General features: G+C 44.8%; 1 protein-coding gene across 1 annotated transcript; it reads right to left on the reverse strand.

The window, feature by feature from the left end:
* Positions 1-232: 232 nt before the first annotated feature.
* On the reverse strand, positions 233-20,775 carry LOC119435186 (uncharacterized). The gene is made up of 6 exons (XM_049659734.1): positions 20,659-20,775; positions 12,848-12,981; positions 12,704-12,780; positions 7,172-7,258; positions 6,402-6,440; positions 233-667 (listed from the first exon to the last, which is right to left on the reverse strand). Exons 1-6 carry the CDS (start codon positions 20,752-20,754, stop codon positions 498-500), a joined length of 603 nt encoding a protein of 200 aa, XP_049515691.1. The 5' UTR covers positions 20,755-20,775; the 3' UTR covers positions 233-497.
* Between the last annotated feature and the right edge of the window lie 2,469 nt (positions 20,776-23,244).

Below are 23,244 nucleotides of genomic sequence, written 5' to 3' on the forward strand. Positions count from 1 at the left end.
CGCAGCCACTGGGGACTTAGGGCCATGGGTTAATTGTCGGAGCCGTGAGGGAGGTAGCGGCCGAATACTGCACGAGGGAGGCCAATTCCTGCTCTAGAGGTTTTAAAAATTATTTCTCAAAGGGAATGAAAAAATTCACTTCCCATGTTGTGGTACACATATTGCTCCAAAATGACCAGACCAAATAAAAATGAGAAAAGATTCGAGAAGACAGCACGATGCTTTCGAAAATTTTATTTTGATTCATACTGAAGTAAAAGAAAAAGAGGAATGCGCTTTGACATAATAGCGCATTTGGAGCGTTTATGTATTGTTTTATTTTGGAAATGAAGCGTTTAATAATGCCATTTGTTTATTGAAAAGTCAATACCGCTCAGCAAGCCATTAGAGCAGACTGTGCCATACGAGAAAAAATTACTACTATGAGAATATGGCTCGGTAACTACTTGTTTTCATTGAATGACCAATCATGTCATATTGAGTCTGCAATTTCCGGCCTACGAATGTCTGATACTGAGTTTGGAAATATCGTTGCAACTGCGTTTATACAATTCCCGTGTAAAGGTTTCTTCTGGGTACTCCGCTTTGAACCAATCCAAGCACTCATTGGCGGATACACGGCCGCCGAAGCCCCTCACCCTTACATCAAAGGCACGATATTGCGGACCTGGAAATCGAAAACATTAACACAAGATCGTAAATAATAAATTCGCCGGCGTAGTCAAGTAATAACAGCGTTTATAATAATTAGCATGCAGACCGTTACATTATCGCCGCACAATGAAGTGCGGTGTTAAAATAGTATTCTTCTTGGACGAGTCAGTAATTAATACTGTGATAAGTTACCCTTAGCAAGCGCGGACTGAGTGAGGCAGACGGACTCATACGGCGGCGCCGTATGTGTCGTACGTTCTCACTCTATCCTTGTTTACCAAGCGAATAGTGTAGAGTGTCTTGCAAATTGAAATTTCAACACACACGTATGGTTTCCCTGTGAAACAGAGTAAGTCCATCATTTTCGCTCATATTTCATGCACCTTTTCCCTGTTTGTCATGTAGATCTGACTTTATGAGCACCCATGAGAGACTCTGGTAGGTAACCACAACTGCCTGTCGGCTTCCACATAAAACTTCAGTGCGCCGGTGGGAGCTCTAAAAGTTACAGCAGACTTGTGCGACCCTGCGGTGTCACAACCCAATTTCCAGCGAAGCCGTTTCTTTGCAGCAGTTGTAATAAGATTTGCAGCTTCGATATATTTTAAAACATTGCGCCCATATGACTAGCCCATTTGAAACCTTGCCCTAGTATAGCGCTTTGGAGCAATCATTACGGAATATTTCGCAAAAGCAGTGTTTAATCCACACGCGTTTTAATTCTCGAGAACATTACAAATAGTGTTCCCCCCGTCTTCGCCATATTTGATTTCGGTTGCGTTCATTGTTCTTCCAGGCCAGCGGGTTAAATTCTTCATTGCTTGTAAAATCACATGCATACGTAATGTACTACTAAGTTCCTAAATACTCCACCAATCATGAACAGCGCCTACACACTGCCCATAACATGGCAATAGAGAGACAGAGAGAGAAATAGAAGAGAGGAAAAGCACGCAGGTTAACCAGACGCACGTCCGGTTTGCTACCCTGCACTGGGGGAAGGGGTTATAGGGATGAAAAGAGAGAGAAAGGAAATAGAGAGACCACAGTTTCGCGCACATTTGAAACTTCGCCCGAAGTCTACAGACGGTCGCCGAGACCTGTCAACTTGAGGTAGTGCAACAAGGCTTTCGTGGCTTTCTGTGCCACCGACGCATACGGCCATGGTCCAAGGATCTTCATTTCCGAAAATGGTCAAAAGTCTATCCAGCCGGTTCAATAATTTAAAACAAATATAAACGATCTGCCTTGCTTAGTTCACCAAGGACATCGTATAACGCCTAAACATATGGGCAGGAACTTGGAGGTTAACAAAGAATCTCGAGAACAAGTTAAGGACCGCACAAAGAGTGATGGAACGAAAAATGTTAGGCCTAACGTTAGGAGTGATGTGGATCAGAGAGCAAACGGGGATAGCCGATATTCTAATTGACATTAAGAGAAAGAAAAACACCACCCAAGCACTCCGTACAGATGGTTAACTAGTGAAGATGAAACGTGTGGCCCCGGTGTTTAGCAATGGGTTAATCCCGACGCTGTATTGAAGCGTTTCTCAATTATTGGTTACATGTTTGTTTTCTAGTGGAACGCAAGCGCCAATGGCGGGCGGATGCTGCTAACCACGACGCCAAGCTAACTCGAGATATCGAACGCGTGCGACAACGGCGGACCGAGGAGGCGGCGTTGCGGGCACAGCAGCGTCAACGTGGCAATGGCGGCAACGCATTCGCCGGGGCTAACGCCCGCTTTCGGCGGGACTTTCTCGAGTGGCACTTTGGCTTCGGCTGCGACGAAACGCACACGTTGAAATCGCGAAGCGGAATGCAAGCGCCAATGGCGGGCGGATGCTGCTAACCCCGACGCCAAGCTAACTCGAGATATCGAACGCATGCGACAACGGCGGGCCGAGGAGGCGGCGTTACGGGCACAGCAGCGTCAACGTGGCAATGGCGGCAACGCGTTCGCCGGGGCCAACGCCCGCTTTCGGCGGGACTTTCTCGAGCGGCACTTTGGCTTCGGCTGCGACGAAACGCACACGTTGAAATCGCGAAGCGGAATGCAAGCGCCAATGGCGGACGGATGCTGCTAACCACGACGCCGAGCTAACTCGAGATATCGAACGCATGCGATAACGGCGAGCCGAGGAGGCAGCGTTGCGGGCAGAGCAGGTACGATGCAGAGAACGAGGTCACTAACGGCGATGCCATTGGCGCGCGTGCTTGCGTGCGACGTAGAGAACGACGTAACTGATGGCGCAGCCAATGGGGACTTTTATCGAAACATGTGGCGAACGGTTTTTCGTTTCGCCTAGCCATATACAGCTTTCGCTGTAAAAAATGAAGCTGGCGAGGCCATGTAATGCGCAGGATGGATAACCGGTGCACCATCAGGGTTACATAATGGATACCAAGAGAAGTGAAGCGCAGTCGAGGACTGCAGAAAACTAGGCGGGGTTATGAAGTTGCGAAATTTGCAGGCGCAAGTTGGGGGAATCAGCTAGCGCAAGACAGGGGTAATTAGAGATCGCAGGGAGAGGCCTTCGTCCGAAAGTGGACATAAATATAGGCTGATGTTGATGATGATGATGAAGAAGAAGCTTTAGCTCGGGACATTCTCCGATGCCGCGCATTCAAATACACGTAAAAAAATTGGAGGATGCTTAAGCTTCGCCTTTAAGAATAGAACGCGAGAGCGTTATCGGGACCCGTTCACATCGCATCGTTCTCATCCAGCAAGTAGGCTTCATTCACTGCAACACAGAACGTGGGAAAGCCAGCTTACAAAGACGAAGCTTACACCAATCCCCTTAAAGTCGGCTTCACTTTTAAACAGAAATGCATTGCTGGGAAGACGTTAATCCAGGGGCAATATAAGTCGTCTTATATTAAAATGTTAAGGCCGTCGGATCCTTTTTCATTATTTTATTAATTGTTTGTTATTGCCCCGACGCGTGCGCGTGTACAAAACGCATTTTGAACCTGCCGAGGATGCTAGCACCATATGGATAAGATTTTCGCAAGTAGGCTACCCGAGTGAGCCGGTTTTAGATGCGAGAGCATCTTATGCTCGGGGCAGTGTCCGTTCTGCAGCGTCAGCACCCGATACTGCGCATGCGCAACTCTCCCTCATTCTCCTCTCCTACGCAGGTATGCGCTCTCTTCCTCCCCTTTCCCCCTCTCCCCCACAGGTGCGGTGCAGCAAATCATTGCATATAACTCACTCCCTCTCTCTCTAAGGGTACGCCAGTAGGCGGCGCAAGTGTCGCGGCGCAGTATAAAGCACGCGTTCGCTGTGCTTCCGTCATTATCTGTGCAACGATGTGCGAAACGCCATGAACAACGTCAACGTCGGCGCTAGTTGCAGCGGCAGCGCCCCCGCCGCGGAGCAGAGGAAGGCTCGCGAAGCCGAACGTAAACGTCAGCGTCGGCGTTTTGTGGGAACGCTCAAACTCTGTGAACGAAGCGTCGATGGTGCGGGAGGAGAAGGAAACTTCCCCAGGCGACTATGGCTGCACTTCGATGGTCCCGCGCAGTGAACGAGGCCAGCCGTCAGGGTTACGAAGTTGACGCGGCGTGGGTACCCATAGAACCACGTAATGTCACGTTGACGATCGGCCGTAAAACTGGTGTGGCGTGCTAACGGACGCAGTTCCCCTTGGTTCAAGCGAGTGCCATAACCGTGCACATGTATTAACAATGTTATAAGACACAACGAGCCATTCCCCATTTCGTTACTCTGCACCCCACTAATCCACACCAGGAACCAAACTTTTGGTAACCTAAATATTCCGCCAATAAAAAACGCCTATGGCAAACGACTGCTACAGTACGCTGGTGCGAAAGTCTGGAATGGTATTCCGGACTATATAAAGAATTCGCAGAACTTGCTGAGACCAATGAAAAATTACTACTTTGAAGTAATTTCTCTCTGCTTCCTAAACTGATAGATATTTATGTTCTATTTTTGTTAGACCATGTATAAGTATTATTTATCAAGGTTTTCATGTGTTTATTACGAAGTGGCGTAATTTCCTGTTGTCGTTGTTAACCTGTCGCATAGAATAATACTAATACCTACACAACATGTTCTTATTAGCAAATCTAAGTACTACTATTACTCAGATATTTTTGTGTATTTTGCGAAGTGTTGTATTTTCTTGTATTTTTTGTTAACCAAATTGACTACACTTATACCAAATTGTATGACAGTTTCTTATATGTATATTTCTAAATGGACCCCGTACTAGCCATTGGCTATGGGACCATACAGATTGTGCGTATCTTGTAAAATGAAAAGTATATGTGTAATAAAGAAAGAAAGAAAGAAAGAAAGAAGGAAAAGAAAGAAAGTTCCAGGCTGGAACCTACGCGTCGATCGTTTACGACTGCGCCAAAACCCAACCGCAGAAACTCGTCTACGTCGCCTTAAGCAGGTGCACTAACATTCAAAATCTCTACCTGACCAACGCTTCGGCCGACCATCGCTTCCACCACAAGAACGACAACATAGACAAGAACATTGCGGACGAATTCAAACGACTCGACAACCACCGTCTCGACACCGTCACGCAGCGCTACCTCCGTGCTTTCCAAGAAGACGTCGACCCCGAAAGGCGCTTCTAAACCACCATGGCGCTTCTAAACAGCCAGTCCCTCAACGCCCACGTCAGGGACATCGAACGGGACCCGGTCATAACCACAGCGGATGTACTCTGCTTCACGGAAACGTGGAATGCCGCACGGCCGACCATCAACGGCTACGACGTGATCGTGTGTACCGAGGAGGCATAACGGTAAGTCGGTGGTGTCACCGTATACGCGAAACGCACGCTCACCGCAAACGCAAATGACCTAGACCTACCGGTCACCACTCAAAGGCACAACGGAGAGCACTCGGCCGTCCGACTATCCTTTCACGGTGACAACAAAACCGTCATCATGACGCTGTATCTCAAACCCAACATCTCAAGAGAAAGCGTCGAACTTTATCTCGCAAGGAGCATGGTAGAGTACACCAAGACCTACAGACACGCGCCCTTCATACTCGCAGGGGACTTCAACGTAGACATACTCACAACCGATTGGCTGGTGCAGCACATGAAGGACGTATACTCTTTGCGATGCATTTCCCAAGATCACAAGCAACCTACCACCATCAGGAGAGCGTGCATAGACCTCGTCTTCGCAAATTTCAAGCTCGAACCTCTGCAGCAAGACCCATTGACGCTAGACTTCACCGACCACAATGCCATCGTCTTCAAGATACCGCGCGCACCGACGCCAGGAATAACGTACGATCTCTAAATAAAGACGCAACAACCCCGTACAAACGTCTCCTCTCTTCTCAATACATTATCTCACTCTAACTTTCATTCGGTTGTGTTGCAAAGTGAAACGAAACGAAAACTCGATGCGCACCCCCCGCGATGCTTTCGCATCCCACCATGGTTGCCCGTAGGGTGAGATGATGTGATTTATTGGTGGTCATGGCGGCAGGCTAAACAAAATTCTGTTCGAGTGTAATCGCAGTTGTTCGCCAATAAACAAAGTGTAAACCTAAGATCTTTTCGACTGATTTTTCAGCTACTGTGTACTGAAGGCAAAGAAATATAAACCTATGCGATTTATGCGTATAAGGACCTTAGGAGACGTCCTCACAGCAGCAGTGAACGTTGAAAAAGTTTGTCCTGCCAAACTTAAAGGCATGCAGAACATGAAATACACACGTGCTATCTACTTTGTACTTACATGGTTTGTTATACAAATAATAGCAAGGCCCGGTGATCACTGGAAGGAAAAGGTACATTGCTGCATCAAGTGTAATGCGTATGGACACACAAAAATAGTATAGCCTTTATTAACTTTCAGAACTAGTAGAAATCATGAATGGAAAATCAGGCCTATATAATTAATTTATGAGAGTTCCCGAGTAAAACAAGTAAATAATAAAACAAGGCTGCGTTAAGTAAATATTTTTTTTTGTAAACGTAAAACGTCATGACGTGTAGAGCTGTACGAACTATTGAGCAGATCGTTGCAGTGTGTTTTTCGCTTCCTCGTTTTTTCAGAAAAACGCACTGACGACGTTCTATACCCTACAAGCCTGGCCCACGCACTCACCGTCGATAGCTTGGAAGCACGGTGCCAGTGCCGACAGCGCGAAACGCCACGAGTGTCAACATAATTCCTATTGTGAGAAAACGTAAATTGTATTGAAAAGCTCTTTGCAAGAACGAGCGATGTTGTACTATCGCTACTTCCAGCAGGGTTTCTCGCTTCTCTCTTTTTCTGTTGCGGTTTATTCGCGCACTAAATGTATGGGCCTGATTCCACTGTAAGGTAGCACTCCTGATCCATAAATTACTTCTCTATTAAACGTATGAAATCAATTTAGAATAGCTTTCGCAGTAGTATAGGTAATCCCGAGAGAATAGCTCCAATGTCTCACCTTTCCATGATTTGAAGAATTTCAAGTGGATTTTTTGAAATGTTAAGGCAGTTTTGTTTACATTACGTACCCCTGGTTAGGTTCCGGAGCTCAAACACACCGCATTTGTTGTCATTTCCTTGATATATTAATTCTTCGACGCTGGTAGCTTCTCCACCTATGGTAATTGCGCAGAGGTCATTAGATCAGGTACACAAAATAGCTTTTTCACTCGTCGCAAACAGACCTTACACCTCTGCGCGCGTCCGCGAATTCAGCGCTTGATTGCTTCATTTCTCTCATCTTTCTATTTCCCTGTTCTAGTGCACCATCTTAGGGTAGCCAACCAGACGCTCTTCTGGCTAACACTCCTGCTTTCTCTCTTTTCTTCTTCCTCCTCGTAAAGTGGTATTTACTAGTGTAAGAGTGTACACTAGTGTAGTGTAGGAAATGGATTTGAAAGATACTGAAGGTCTGCTTCGGATTTTTATATGTCCTAGTCCCCCCTCCCCTCCCCCCTTCCCCTGTTCTGCGAAATTATACCCCCATACAAACAAATTAAACCAACATTAGGCGAAAGATGAAACGCTTAGCTTGATGGTCCGAACCCTGGTCAGCACAAAAATACTTGGGTTCTTTAAGATGACTTGTTTCCGCTTGACGAAGGCAAGTCGCGTTGCCGAAATGTTGTTTGCAGCTTCAGTCTTTTATTGTTCGCCTACTGTTGATAACTGCGAATCTTGGTTTAGTGTGACCCCGTTGTTCTTATTTAAGTATAAAAGCTTGCATTTTACATGTTACGCCTGGAGATATAGCTCAAAAAACGTCAGAGATCTATCTATGGTCGATGTGTCGACTTTCAGATGACAGAACACGGGAGCTGTGGCGCTGGCACTCGCTCTTAATTCTATAAAGTAAGCTTTGCAGATGTGCAAGATACAGAAATTGCTGAAGCTAAATCTGCTCTATTTACGATGTACGTGGAAGCTATTTTTCTTGCCTATGCTAACCGCACCAGTTTGGCCAATGGTCAGATTTGGAATAAAGAACGGCTTTTTGATGCAGGGCGAAGCATGGCAATCCGTTTTCTTGCAAAGAAGGACGGCCTAGGCATTGCCAATGGGCTAGTACGGGACACAAAGTGAAAATATTTGTGATCACAAAAGTCTGATTAAACGCTTCGTACGCCACCATGTAAAGGGGTTTAGGTAAAGTGTGGCCAAGGTAGACACAAATGGGCCGCGAAGCTTCAGACGAATAGTGGTTCGGAACCAAATGTGAAAGACATTAAGAAGGGCGATTATGGGAGCTGCAACTGAAGCGCGACTAGATAGGGTGGAACAAGCATTCTTTTGAAAAACGACCACTTTTTATTTAAACAACAGACAAAGTTCTGTTTCACTCAAACAAAACAAAAGTTCTGATCAGTCTTATTCTAGGGTGCCATGGAAAGAAAGGACAACTCTCTTTCACTTGATTATTAGCGAAAATTACGGTAGAAGACATCTCACGTTGAATGGCGATGGTAATGCAATTTCGATTCGAGCAATATGGCAACAGCCGGTATTTCTGAAGTCACCTTTTTTTGCCATCTGTAGCGGTCATTCGGAAACTTCCGTTGCTTCGGTATACATACTCCGGTTTCGTAGCGCTCTGGTATGGAAACCATGCGCATACGGCAGCATTGTGACAACTGTATAACGAAACCGGAGTGACAACGATGGAATGTCAGAAAATGAATTACGTTGAAGGAACAACAAAGGCGGCACGACAACGATTGCACGATGACAATAAGATGACAAGGCAATGATTTGGGCTTGTTGGTATGACATATTGAGGCTTATAGCGCATGAAAAGACAAGGACGAAAGAAGAGGTAACACACACAGCGCCTGTGTGTGTCACCTCTTCTTTCGTCCTTGTCTTTTCATGCGCTATAAGCCTCACGATGACATCTTCGTCGATAAGCCTCCTACCATATTCGTCGATTTAACGACGAAGATGGTAGGAGGACGGCGGCATAACGCCAATGGCATGATATTGCTCAAGTGATCTTGAAACCACAGCGTAACAATGGCTGCGCGATGACATTCGTACGATGACGACTGTGTGACGATGATGACCTGATGACGATGGCATGGTGAGAGTAGGATGACGAAGTTAGAATGAGGAGATGACATAACGACGACTGTATGACAACAACACATTGACGACGATTGCATGAAAACGTTCTGAGGACAATGGGACGACGAGAATTGTATGGCAATAGCGTGATGACGAATATATCATGAAGCCTGTATGAAGACGATGACGGCATGATGAAGGCATCAAGAGAGTCGGATGACGCAGCCGGAGTAGCGACGACAGAACGATCACGCAGGCATCGAGACAGCAATGTGACCATATGGTGGGACAACGAATGCATGACGACTGTAAGATGAGGACGCCTTGACTACGAATGCATGACGAGAGTCGGATGACAAAGCTGGGATGACGACGATGTGACGACCACGACGGAATTACGACTACGAAAACGTACCTAGAGGGCCCAGCGGGTAAACAACTTGGTTCACTGGTTTGGCACAGGTGGATAGATGAGAAATTCCTTCAAGATACATTTTTCTCTTCATGAAATTTTTCACTCGCACTTGTTTCATTAAAACGACGGTTGTATACAACTTACGTCCGCCCCCAATTGGAATATGCCTCATCTGCCTGGGATCCCCATCAAGTCACGTTAATTAACGAAATCGAATCAGTACAAATTCTCCTTGTTAGTTTCATCCTAGCTAACTACCATCGCACTGCTAGTGGTACATAAATGAAGAGTACGCTTGAAATCCCGTTATTATCTCATCGCAGAAAGGAATCGCGCATTTTCCTTTAACATTAAGTCTACTACCACAACGCATCTCTTCGCTCACTTTGGATCCACCCAGCGCCTTATTATTCAGCTCGTTGTGATCACATACATAAAGTAAACGTTCCCCGTCATATTACCATCGCGTACTCACAATCATTCCTTCTTAGGACTTCGATAGACTGAAATAACCTACCCTGCATTATTAGTAAGCATCAGTGACCCCACTCGTTTTAAGAACGCGCTAATTAACATAAGGTAATGTATGGTACCAAACGGTTTAATTACATACTTATTCGTGAGAAATTGCCTGTTCGGTAAAGTGTGCTCTTTGTGTACCTAATTACTTCGTATTTTGTGAGTGTTATCCTTTCCCTGCTGGTATGTAAATATTTCCACTTTTTTCAATGATTTTTTTTGCCTGCACTGTGAATTCTTAGAACTAATCCTGTATTTCGTACTCGTACAATGCATTCTCGCCCCTCCCCTCTGCAATGTACTACGAAGTACTATGAGGGTCCCAGAAATAAATAAATAAAAAATAGATAGATAGATAAATAGATAGATAGATACATAGATAGGTATATGGATAGATAGATGTATATAGATACACAGCTTGATAGATGGATAGGCTCAAAATGGCTGAAGTAGGCAAATAATGCTAATCGCATTAAAATCTTGTATCAGACTTAGAAAAGAAGTAAGAACTAAGGACCAGCACAACTTTTGCTGCTATCCAGTTAGAATAAAACAATGTCGAAAGCTTAGAAAAAAAAAGGCAAGTGAACAAATGGATCACCTTGCAACGTCCGAGTCAGCTAATGCACAGTACAACATAGGTATGCATCATTCTCGAGGCCTACAATAGAGAACCCAAATAGGTGAAAATCAGAAGTTCATGTACCTCTCATCATTGACCGGTAAAGTACCGGATGGCGCAAACGCAATTAGATGGAGAGCAGTTAAAGGAACGCTCGTGTACCTAGATTTCAGAGCACGCTAAAGAGCGTCGAGTGGTAAAGTGCGCTCTTTGTGTACTTAATTACTTCGTATTGTGTCCGGAGTCCCCCACTACAGTGTGCCTCATAATCAGATCACGGTTGAGGCAAGTAACAGCCCATAACACAATTCAAATCATTATTGACTCGTAAAGCCGCAGCAACGAAAGAAGGCCTTCAGTTCTGTGACAGTTATTTCGGCAAATCCATCGGCTTCCTCAAGCAGTGAAGGAACGAGGATGTGATTTCCGAAGTACACACTAGAGAGCTCACAAATACGGAAAAAGTTGACAATACGAAGACCCAAAAACTGTAAGGGCGCTCTCACAGAAAAACCAGGTGTAAGCGACGCCTCGAGTCGCTAGGCTTCATGATTTACTCATATGCGTCTATGCTTTCTAATACGATTAGCATTATTTGCCTACTTAAGGCGTTTTGAACCTATCTATCTTGCTACTTACGCTGATCCAGTGTCCCAAGTTGCCTATCAGTTTCGGACACTTGGTATGCGCATATAGTCGTGATACCATTGCGATCGTTCCGTCGTCTTCATTCCAGCTTCGCGATTGGACGCTTGTCATGCCGTCGTCGTCACGTCTTCTGTGCCGAACCAGTAACCAAAGTTGTCTAGTAATTTGGGTCAATAGGTAGTTGCTTGTAGTCTTGATGCCGACGTGGTCTTTGGATCGTCGTGATCCCAATACTTTGCCATCCGTTTCTTATCATGCCTTGGCAGTCGCACGATCATCGTCATGCATTGTCATTCTTACGTTGTCCCACCATCGTCGTGATTCCGCGGTGGTCGTTGCATCATCGTCACTCCAGCTTCGTCATCCTACTCTCGTCATGCCGTCACCGTCCCGCCATTGTCGTCATGTAGGTTTCGTTTTACACTCGTCATCCGCCATTGCCGTCACACACTCGTCGTCATCCCGTTGTCCTCATACCGCTGTCATACCAACTTCTTCATCACGCATTCGTTGTTATACCATCTTACTGATGCCGTCGTGGTCGTTGCTTCGTTTTCATTATAACTTCATTATCCAACTCTAGGGAAGCCGTCGCCATCATACGGTCGTCATGCATTCATTGTCGCACCATGGTTGTGATGCCGTCGCGGTCTTTCCATCGCTGTCACGTCAGCTTCGTCATCCGACTGTCGTCATGTGGTCGTGGCCAAGCCATCGTCTTTGCAGGCTTTGTGGTAGAGTCGTCGTGACGCCATTGTCGTTATGTGCTGGTTATGTTTGTCCTCATACTGTTGTCATGCCATCGTACTCATGCGTTGTCTTCATAGAGTCGTCGAAAAACCCCCGTTTTTCAAGTATTTTTTTTTGTCTGATATAAAGAGGCTAGAGACCCCATACAAACCGTTAAATGGATAATGTAGGCTAAGGACGCAAATTGAAATATTAGAATAATAGAAGCAATTCTTATTCGTACCGGCAAGCAGGCGTCTCGTATTATTCATTCGACATCGAAGAAAGGTTACGCAATTGCCCTATGACCCTATGAAGTCCTTAATGTGACGACAAAGACGCGTGGGTGCCGTACGACTGGCAACACTGCTTTCTGAGTACGATGAATTGTACAGCTTTCATAGCGAAGATAAACGTTTATTGTATTATAATTTCATGCGAAAAGTTATTGTCTCCGCTCTCTTCGAACACTTTTTTGAACATTATAAGGACTACTAAACTCTTTCTGAATTTTCCGAGCTAATAATTTAGAAACTCAGGAAATAGCAAAGTGATTTTGCAACTTACCTCTGGGTCCGACATTTATGCTGTTAGGATAAGGAAACATACCACTAAACTTCCCTTGTAGTCTAGTTGTGACAATCCTGCAAGCGGATAAAAAAGCTAGGTTTCATACAAAGTAATGGATGCGCGTATGTTGAATTAGCTTACGTGCTAGATGTGCGATGTTTCCTAGAAAATAATATATAAGTTCGATTTATGGATTCTTTTTCGTCAACTTTGCATTCAAGACTGTCGTTAGCTGTAGTTATGACGGTCCATATTTTGTCGTTTGTGTCAAGAAACTGGAAGTAAACGAGAAATATAACATTTGAGTGATCTGAAAAGTTTGTGAGTTCGGAGTGAAGACATTGGACAGTTGTTAAACAGACACACAAAAGGCTTCAACAGCGGTTAGTATGGTAGCATTTGTGCTTGATAAAAACGTGGTTATTGTCGACGAGCTGTGGCAGGTAGATGGAACTCTCGACAGACCGACTCGATCAACCACTCGATTCCATTAGGAAGAGCGTCGCTTAAAGTAAGGAGGTGGTGACCAAACATTGTTGGAGAGGATTGGAGAAGCGGATTACGGAACTTGACTAAACGTTAGCATATGTTGCTTCAGAGACTTGCGCCGATCACCTCCAACACATAGAGCACTGAAAAGCAAACGGTTTCTATAGATTACGTGGCCGCCCCTTCCGCCCCCGAGTGCGGGGCGTCGGATTTGCCGCATCGATACGCTACGACAGACAGGCAGCAACAACAACAATCACAATGACTGTGGGGCGATCGCCTGATCACGTTCAGAGACCTCACCCAACACTACAGACTCGAAAGACCCAAATTCCCGCCACTGCACGTTAAATTAAACAGGAAGGAGGCCGTAACCGTACGCTTACTGCAAACACACAGTTACCCCAGCCCGGCAGTCTTACGCCACTGTTACCCGAGCTTATACCCGACTGATGCGTGTAAAGCATGCGGACACAGAGCAACGCTGCGACACATGCTCTGGGAAAGTGCCGGCAACAACGGTACCGAAACCACCGCCGTTCGCGACGCGCCCATAACGGCAGGCGTTACCAGATTACAGGAAGCCTCGAGCTCGCTCCTTTCCGCCGTCGCCCCGGCAGCGTGGGCCGCCGGGGACCTTCTCCGTCAACGTCGCCGCCGCTGGGAGGCGGCCCTGAAAAGTTCGGAGCTGCAAGACCACCTTTGGGCAGTCCGGCAAGCCGAAGATGCCGCCCGAGTTCAAGGACTTCAAGCCGCCCACCTCAGGCCGCCAAAACCTAACTGCTGGCTCTTTCAATAAAGTTTATTTCTTCTTCTTCTTCTTCTTCTTCTTCTTCTTCTTCTTCTTCTTCTTCTTCTTCTTCTTCTTCTTCTTCTTCTTCTTCTATGCTGAAGACTGAGGTAGGCGATGTAAGGGGTGTCTACTCCTGTGTAGGCAATGTGCCGTAGAATCTAAGGGAAGATGAAAACTCTCGTTGTATTTTTACATCCCAGCTGTCTACCCTCTAAATTCTTGCTGCATTTACATGAATGCGATAGAAGTGTATCGTATCAACTTTAAGGTGGCTGGACCGCCACCTTAAAGCGTATCGCATCTCATGTAAACGAGGTAATTCACAAGGGCCGCGATTTTCTAGCGATGCCTAATGACTTATTCTATACCAGTATTATCATCCACCGCTAACGGCCGGCTGATCCCTTTGATAACGCGAGCGGACCGTCGCTCTGACCAGTTACAAAGCGCGATAAGCGCGAAAAGGCATTATTACCGGAAAGGCATCGATACAAAATACCGGCCTAGGAAGTCGTCTCGCATCATACAGGGTGTTCAAAATTAAGCTTTATGGTTTTCCTAAAATTAGGCACTGGGAAGGACGGGAAGACCACCTGTGCAAATAAGTTATGTGGCCAGGGGGGCACAAAGTGAGATAATAATTATCGCTGTCAGCAGCGCAAATAACTAAAACTGAATAATTAACTTTTTGTTGACTGAAGTAAGTGGGTATGTTCGTATTGAAAAGTTAAAGGCATTCGTTTTTCTACACAGCATCAGTTGCAAAAATTCTTCTAGCGTGTCTGTGCTCCGAGATATTCGACTCCAAATTTTAATTGTCGTTCGCTTGATTACGCATTCAAGAGAGTGAGGATCGGCGCAAAGCTCCTCCATCATGTGATGCGGCTGTTACGTGGAGCGGAGGCATTGGCAAAAAGGATAATGGTCCCCTTTCCCCTCTCGGCTGGCGAAATAAAAAATCGAAGAACCGCTGTCGTAACACGTGACCGCGCAGCCTGTATACTATGACGGCAGCTGTCATGTCGAGATAATGGCGCGAACGGAGAAGCCGGAGGGCAGTGCGCGTGCTAAAGCAGAAACAAAAGCTTGTTCCCCGTCATTCCCAATCTTGGAACGAGTTCCCGTTACAAGTTACTGTAACGCTAAAGGAACGCATTCCAGTTACACTTCGAACATTAGAACGTGCCGTTACATTTGATTTAAAAAAATTAAAGTATAGTGTAGGATAATCCTGAGCCGAAATAAAGTCAGCAATTTAAAACTCACATCGAACTACGTATATTATAGGAAATTGAACATCGTCGGTGGCAGATTATCTAGAGATAAAAAGAATCCAAAGAAACGCTTCTAGACGATTTTTTTTCAGGGAGCACCGAACATCCTCCAGACATGTCTAACTGCAACTTTGGTGCTCGTCTAATACAAGTGCAACACACCCGGCGCTTTCCACTTCGGTCTCAAATGCGCAGTCAGGATACTGCGCTTCAGATGTGCAAATAGAAAGTTACTCACATGCACAAATATCCTCCCGAGACCCGAACACAACAACGGGACGCAATCACTTATCAAGGTGGTTTTTATTGTGTATACTGTTATGTCATGAACATGAAAAACTATTTTTAAAATTTGAATACCACGGATAGATGCCAGAAGCGCCGTCTCCATGTACGTGAAAGAAAAAAATAAGACTTTGTCCATCATCTCCTCATGTTAGCTGTGGTGAAAACTACATTTAATTGTCTTAACGCTGAGATGAAGATGGCGCAACGTGTAGTAAATTGCCATGTGGCTGCCGCGTCCGATATTTTCACGCAATCACGGTGACTTCTAAACACGCCTCGAGGTTGCTTTCGGCCGTTTGGAACGACACAGAGGTCTAGACCCATTTATTGTCAAATTTATCTAAAGCGGATGACAAGCATATGAGTAAACTACTTCTCTAATAGTTACACATGCACCATACTTCATACCCAGAGAGAATATATTGCGTAATTACTTCAGAGTGAATTTCTAAAAAAAGTTGAAGACAATGTACAATGTATTTTACAAAGGGTCTTAGGAGGATATAATTAAATTTCTTGCACAAGAAAGCGCATTGAAAGGAACAATACGCAGGCGTTTAATGAATGATGATTCAACATTGCAGTATGAGTGAAAAAGAAAAATGTCCAGAATACATATTCGCAATTTAGTAAAACCCTTGTTTGAAATCAGAAAGTGTTACACCTCGATTTTCGTGTCCGACAGGCAGGCATGGATGACATAAACTACATGAGGGAGCGCGTCACGTGACAATCTTGAAGCCTAGTTATAAAAATATATAACGGAGAACTCACGAGAGAAAATGCACCATAGTCACGCGACAGGCAAGCGGTAGTTATTTGCGCCTGACGGCGGCCGCCCATCCGCCCTGCTTGATGTGCTGCTTGCGTGCGTGCGTCTGTTCAATGCTGTGAAACGTTTACAGAAGGAACGGCGTTCCCTCCGCTGTTCCTTCGTAAATCTAACGAGTATACCGTTACAGTTCCACCAATCCTTAACGGAACGGTGGCCTTTTTCCGTTCCTCTCAAAAGGAACTAGTTCCAGGAACGCCGTAGTGGAGGAAAGCTCTCCATCCACTATGGCGTGCCTCATAATCAGAACTGGTTTTGGCACGTAAAATCCTAGAAGGAAGAAGGTCCAATGATCCTGTTTCCCAGTATGCCCCACCACCCATTCAGACTCCAGCGAACTTGATGCTTGTGCTGACGCAGCCAGTGTGGATTTTCTTGTGACTTCTTTTTATCTTCTCTTGTTTTCTAATCTTTTCTGCTCTTACCCCATCCTCCTATGCAGAGTAGCCAACCGGACACTTAATCTGATTAACCTCTCTGCCTTTTAGCTCTTGTTTTCCTCCTTCTCCCTTGTTATCACTAATGCGCGTTGTGAATATTCATAGTGCCATTGCGGCGAAACCGAGCTTCATCTGTCCAAATTAGTCTGTGTAAGAACTCATTTTCTTCATAAATTTTGATCAGGCCCCAATTGCAGAAGTCAACCCGCCTTTAAACGTCCACCTCACTTAGGTCCTGGTGAAGGTAAACATGACAGGGATGGAACTTATGCTTTCTTAGCACATTTGCGACTGTTTAAACGCTGCGATCGCACTGATCGGCAATATGTTGGATGCTGAGTGCTGGCATCGACGTTACGCATGCGACAACTTCGATTTCAAAGTCTTCATCGATGATTGTTTTCCTGGTCTGTCTCGGACGATGGACTGACCCTGTTGTGCGATAGCACCGAAACACGTTTATGAAGGTAGGCCTAGTTGGAAGGGGATGGTGTGGGTGGCGAGCCGCGTACAGCCGCATTGTGATTGAAGCGTTGCCATTCAACTCAGTCATTGCAAGTACCACGTCTATTTTTTCTTCGGTAGAATACCTCGTCCCACCAGAAGCACGAAGGGACTCTACCTGGATATTCTAGGTTATTCTTTCGGACAAGGTCGCCGCTATTCCAGAAACACTGTCACACTAACGCGTTCAGAAGATGATGTCCCGGTGCGTCATCAAGTAATACAAAAATGTGCCGAAACATTATCTCCCGTTATCACGTTTAACAGGATCATGCGTACTGCGTACGGCACACCGCACTGTCATATCTTGATTTCGCCAAGTGAGAGAAGAAGGGGAACCGTTATTATCTGTGCCTATGCCTCCGCCCTGTTGTCAGACTAAACGCCGCACGAAACAGCTGCGTCACATCAGGGAGGAGCTTTGCGCCGATCCTCCCCCTCTTGCATGCGTAATCATGCGAACGACAAATGAAATTTGGAGTCGCATATTTCGGAGCACAGACATCCTAGAAGAATTCTTCCAAGTGAAACTGCGTAGAAACACGACTGCCTCTAACTTTTGAATACAAAATACACACTTACTGCAGGCAATAAAAGTTATTCAATTTTAGACAATTGGGATGCCGACAGCGATAGTTATCATTAGCTTTGAATTGTGGCGCTGGCTAACACTCCCAGGGCTAAAGGTTGTACGCACCAAGAAAGTGGATGAGAAAACGGCGCTGCGCCACTTGGATTGGTAAGATCATCGGACGCCTAATGCGAACACGTTGGTTCGGATCCCACATGCGGAAAATAATTTTTTCGTCCACTTCCATTTTCCTTTACTTTATTATATCTCCATTTCAAATAAAACATGCAAATTACCATGTTTTTGTTGGTTTGAGTGTTTGTTGGCGTTCTAGCATTATATGTTACCTTGTGGTATAATGAGGTAGGCCAAAAAGAGACATAGATGGCACAGTTCTTTTCGTGTGTTACTACCCCCAAAGGCGAATATGAGCGAGCAACTACCAGCGGAAACTCAAGCGATGAGTCAGTCCATCAAATATGAAATACTTAGTTTAATCTAGCCGAAAGAAAAAGCGGATACAGTGAGTATTTTACACATCCGAAGAAAAGAGGCATTTTGAAAGAATGCTATGGTTGAAAGTCGGTGAACAGGCGACAAGCGCTACTCTGGCGCCATCTTGTAGCCATCGTCGACGCAGAGCCCGTCTTTCGCGGCACTACGCTTTTCTCTTCACGCTTTCGCCATACCCTCCTCCATCACTTTCCTCCTCGCGCTCCCTTCGCTATCGGTGTCTTTCATGCGCGCTCCGCATTCGCTCTTTCATCCTTCGCTGTGCTCGTTCGTTCGGTTACGAGGGAGGCCGAGGGATGACGCAGACGCTCGTCGTAGGAACAGCGCCTAAGAGCAGCGCTCAGCGTTGTTATTTAAATAAATGATCGAAACGCTGAAACAAACATTGAGCTGCACTGGTGTGAGTTGTTCGGAGGAGCAATTGGCTGTGATAAACGATATGAAAATGCGAAAAAAGCTTTATCAGTCAGCGATTTGGGAGCCAGGGCAATGAATGAAATTCCTTTATCTCTGTGACGCTGTAGTTGCGCGAGTATATTATCGCGATAAATGTTGCTGCTTTATTTTTAATGCTTCGAGTGGAGTGACAAGATACACCTAATACCGATTAAAAATAAGGAGTATTTCGTCTTAGAACGGACAAACCTAACGTATGCTAATATATTAGTGCAAGAGATGGCCAAATACAAGTTGTAGTTTATGAAGTTCAGTGCCTTCGGTTACTTACTAGTTATGGCATTGATTTGCTCTCTTCAGAATAAATCAGATGATAAGGTAAGCCCGAGATGCTTGAATGAGGAGACAGCTTTGTGCCGGGTTATGTGTTCTTGTAAAGGTCATGGCGTGTATTTCGGAAATATTAATTCCCCTTAGCCACTGGCGACACCAAAATGCGCGATGAACATTGTCTAACTTTAGATTTAGGCAATAGGATTTAATATGCAGTGTTACTAATCTTGGGTAGACAACAGTCGGTTGCGCATAACCGATTGTAAAATATAAAATGTTTGGCATTTCATTAATATAGACTAAAAGTAAGCTCTGAACCCTTCGGTACATGTTATTTTGCATGGGAAAGTGGAGATGAGTACGCACTTCAGCTCACTGATTGACTTGGATTGCTTAAAAAATTAGTGATGTTTTGCAATCCTTCAGTCTGTGTTAGAATTGATTAGCTTCATTATTAAGCGTATGGGCGAAACCTTATCAATCAATGTTTTTTCCTCCTCCTTATCAAATGCTTTTGCAAAATAAATTATATAGCATCTATTTTTACCAAATCATGAACTGCCTGGAGGAAATCAATTATCAATTCGAATCGTTGAAATATTACAGGAATGACCCCGAAAAAAGCCATGCTGGTTGCTAAAGAAGAAATTGTGTTGTGTTGGAAATTTCACGACGGTGGTTACTATTGTGTGCCTTAATAATTAACGTCATGTCGGCCTGTAGTGTAGAACTAAGGAAGAACTCATACATTTCTTCAGGCATCTAGTACGCATCCCCTTGAACCGACTGTTGGAAAAGAGATCTCAAGGTACATGACATGTCTGGTATAATTAGTTTTAATAATTTCTGCACATGTCCCATGATCCCGGTCCTGAAATAATTGGAAGACGACCTGTAAGACCCTCTAGTCTATCTCTCTCTCAAGTAATTATGAATTTATTCACCGAAGTGCATATGCGGACAAAGTTCATATCTGGCAGTTTTGGGCGCACAATATTCAGAGAGAAAAGCGAGTGGGCCCTTTGGCATTGTGCTTTGGCATTGCAGGATAGATCATTGTGCTCAGTATGCCGTCAAAATAAACATCAAGGTCGTTTCTGTCCGACACGCCTGGTGGCACCGCACCGCAACAGCTGCATTAGAATGTAAGACGGCCTGGTTTCGCACGTAGAAATAAGCTTGCTCGCTTATGACGCATTTTGGCCAATTTTGCTTTAATGTGCGACGGCTTTAAATATGCATGTTGTCTCGAAGACAGGCAGAACCACAGCCATTGCTAATGATCCTGAATAATTTCACAGTGGCGGCATACAACAAAGCTGAAGAGTGTGGCATTTCTTATGAAACAATAATCACAAAGAGGAACAAAAGAAATGAGAATGATGAATGTAATACTAATGACAACAATAGTGATCGTCAAATTAGTGCCACTAAGATTGCACAAAATGATGCATTTTTCAGGAAAATATGTTCGACTTGTAAAACCACGAACTGACATAAAAATAAAGTTTTTTTTTACCTCTGTGATGTTAATCGGTTCCCACTCGTAATCGTCATCGTCTGTTGCTGCAGCAGAAGTAGCTATAGCGAGGAGCAGCGTACATACAAGCATCATGCTTATAAAGTTTGTTTGAATCCGCCGGTGGTCCCGCTACGGCTTGCAGTTCGGGTTGATTGAACTTTATATATGCTACTTAAAGCAGTCAGCTGACAAAGAACTCAATAGGTTATCTCTTTAATATCGTACGCTTTGCGAATACATTGACGTGCTTTCCATCCTGACGTCAAGATAGTATATTGTGCGAAAAGTTTCGACGGAAGGTTCAAATGTCTGTGCCCAGAAAGAGGTATGCGACCTACCTAGTTGGTGTTGATCCATGTTGTTTGACAGCGCGAACTTAGACAAAAGATGGCGAAAGAGGCGAAAAACGCTTGTTTGACAGCGCTTGTCTCCGTTTGTGGCCTCTTTCACCGTTCTTTTTGTAAGTTCATGCTGTCAAATATCGTGGACTAAGCAGAGGTCATTCATATTTAAGTCAAGACTAAGCAGTCACGCGGAATTGGACATTTTTGGTGCCTTGCCGTGCTCTTTATACGCCAATGAATTTACATTAATGAGTGAAATCAAATTAAGCGTGGAAACCAGCTCGCTAAACAACTCGCCCTACGTGGACCCACGAAGCTTTTTAAAAGCAGAATAGATCGCCGCAAGGCGAAAAAGGTTAACGATATGTCCCTCCTCCAAGACAACGCCGCAGGCTTCAACTATATCGTTTTGGCAAGATCGACTGAGCGAGAAGAGAGATAAAGGAATTTATATACATGAAGGCAGAAGGTTCTTGCCCTGACCTACTACTCTGCACTGGGGAACGGAGATGGGAAAAAAAGCAATAATAAGTGAAAAGTGATAAAGATAAAAAAAAAAACGGCTGATCCCACGCCCTGTCGTAATCGACGTTATGCGAATCAGTTTTCGGGGAGCCTACCAAGTTAACGAAACGACCATGGGAGCACCGAGGCGTATGCGGCTGTTTCATGACCTACATGACACGCATGTCATGACCTATCATTTATGTGCGAACCTATTTCAGTGGCTTTAGAGTGTTATTCATTTTTCGCTGAGTCATTGTCATTTTTGCCGAGTCATGCTTATGACTCGGCAAAAATGGCAATGACACAGTAGTGACTAAATAAAGTTCATTGCCTGCCTGCCTGCCTGCCTGCATGCTTATGACTATGACTTCTACCATCATCGTTTAGTGCTTCCTTCACTTAGTGCACACGTCAGAACCCATTCCGGGGTTTTTTAGTGTTAAGCATTTTTTGCTGAGTTATTGTCATTTTTGCCGAGTCATGCTTATGACTATGACTTCTACCATCATCCTATAGTGTTATGTTGTGTGAATCCCAGACATATTCCTGGTAACACTTACTCCTGTGAAGCTGCCAATAGATACGCGAAGGTCAATCAGTGAAGCTCGATTCCCTAGAATATGCAAAATGTTTTAATGAGCAATATCCCATGTACAAAACAGAAGCCCAGCATATTTCTTGCTACAGCCCTGTACTCAAACATAAAGGCATAGTAGTGCCACGGCTTCTTTAACCTCGATTGTGGTCAGGATACTGATGTCATATAATTTCCTCAGCGGCAATATCTTTGCAAGGATGTTGTCTGTCCCTATTTGCATGTAAAGGCAGAAATATGATTGGTGTTCAGGTTTACCAAAATTTGTACTTGTAGGGATGACATGCATTAAAATGTTCTGACTGTACCAGGCCCAAAAGGCGAATACGTTAAAGTTGAAATCGAGACCACGAAACCTTCTCAGGGTAAAGATCAGTCTGCGTTATTTTTGCTGCAGCTCGAGAGATAGTATTCCTCGATCCAAGGGCGTCACCACAACTGCTTTGTATTTGCCTTCATTGTATCTAACTAAAGTGTAATTGAGTGGTAAACTTTACAAACTGCTGAGAGCCAGATACTTCTCTTATCTCCAGTTTTAAAAAGGAGGTGGCAAGGAAATTGCTCGTGCTCTAGGCACACAAGTTTTCCGGAGGGTACCGCCATACATTACATATCCAAGATTTTCGTCTTAGCAATGCTTTATTACAAACGATACTTTGTAAAGAAAACTAAAGGCGACTAACTTGAGAGGATAATCACTTACAATGGCTCCGCCATCAAAATACCACAAGAGCGCAGGCAACACTGGGGACAAAGCTTGCTGCAGCTTTTCTTTACTAAATTCTCAGCAGACAGACCGCTGGTGTTCCCCTTAGCCCATAACGGCGAGGGGCACATACACCGCATATACAACGTGTCAACGCGGAACCATCATCCATCACAAACACAATGAAACATATTCACATAGGCCTAAGGTATACTTCTGTGAACAGTACCATTTAACTTTACCGCTCAGTCCGACTTCCGCAATGGACCAATGAAGGAATATAGGAGGAGGAAAAAGCTTTATTCAAAATTTCAGGAACTAATCTGAAGGCTGGCTGAATGGGAGTGTTGGTAAATATTCATCTTTGGTTATCAGCGCGACGATCTACATGGGAGCGAGAGAAGGGATAGGAAAGAGCGCTGACTTACAAC

Source organism: Dermacentor silvarum, unplaced genomic scaffold, assembly GCF_013339745.2.
Source record: "Dermacentor silvarum isolate Dsil-2018 unplaced genomic scaffold, BIME_Dsil_1.4 Seq51, whole genome shotgun sequence".
In the NCBI taxonomy this organism is placed as follows: Eukaryota; Metazoa; Arthropoda; class Arachnida; order Ixodida; family Ixodidae; genus Dermacentor; species Dermacentor silvarum.

Bases quoted from the DNA above. Each gene is read 5' to 3' on its own strand.
- LOC119435186 (XM_049659734.1), bottom strand. From the start codon at position 20,754: ATGATGCTTGTATGTACGCTGCTCCTCGCTATAGCTACTTCTGCTGCA. The intron at 12,982-20,658 runs GTAAAAAAAAAC...GTTTACTTCCAG, and splicing joins AACCGATTAACATCACAGAG to TTTCTTGACACAAACGACAA. The intron at 12,781-12,847 runs GTAAGCTAATTC...ATCCGCTTGCAG, and splicing joins AAACATCGCACATCTAGCAC to GATTGTCACAACTAGACTAC.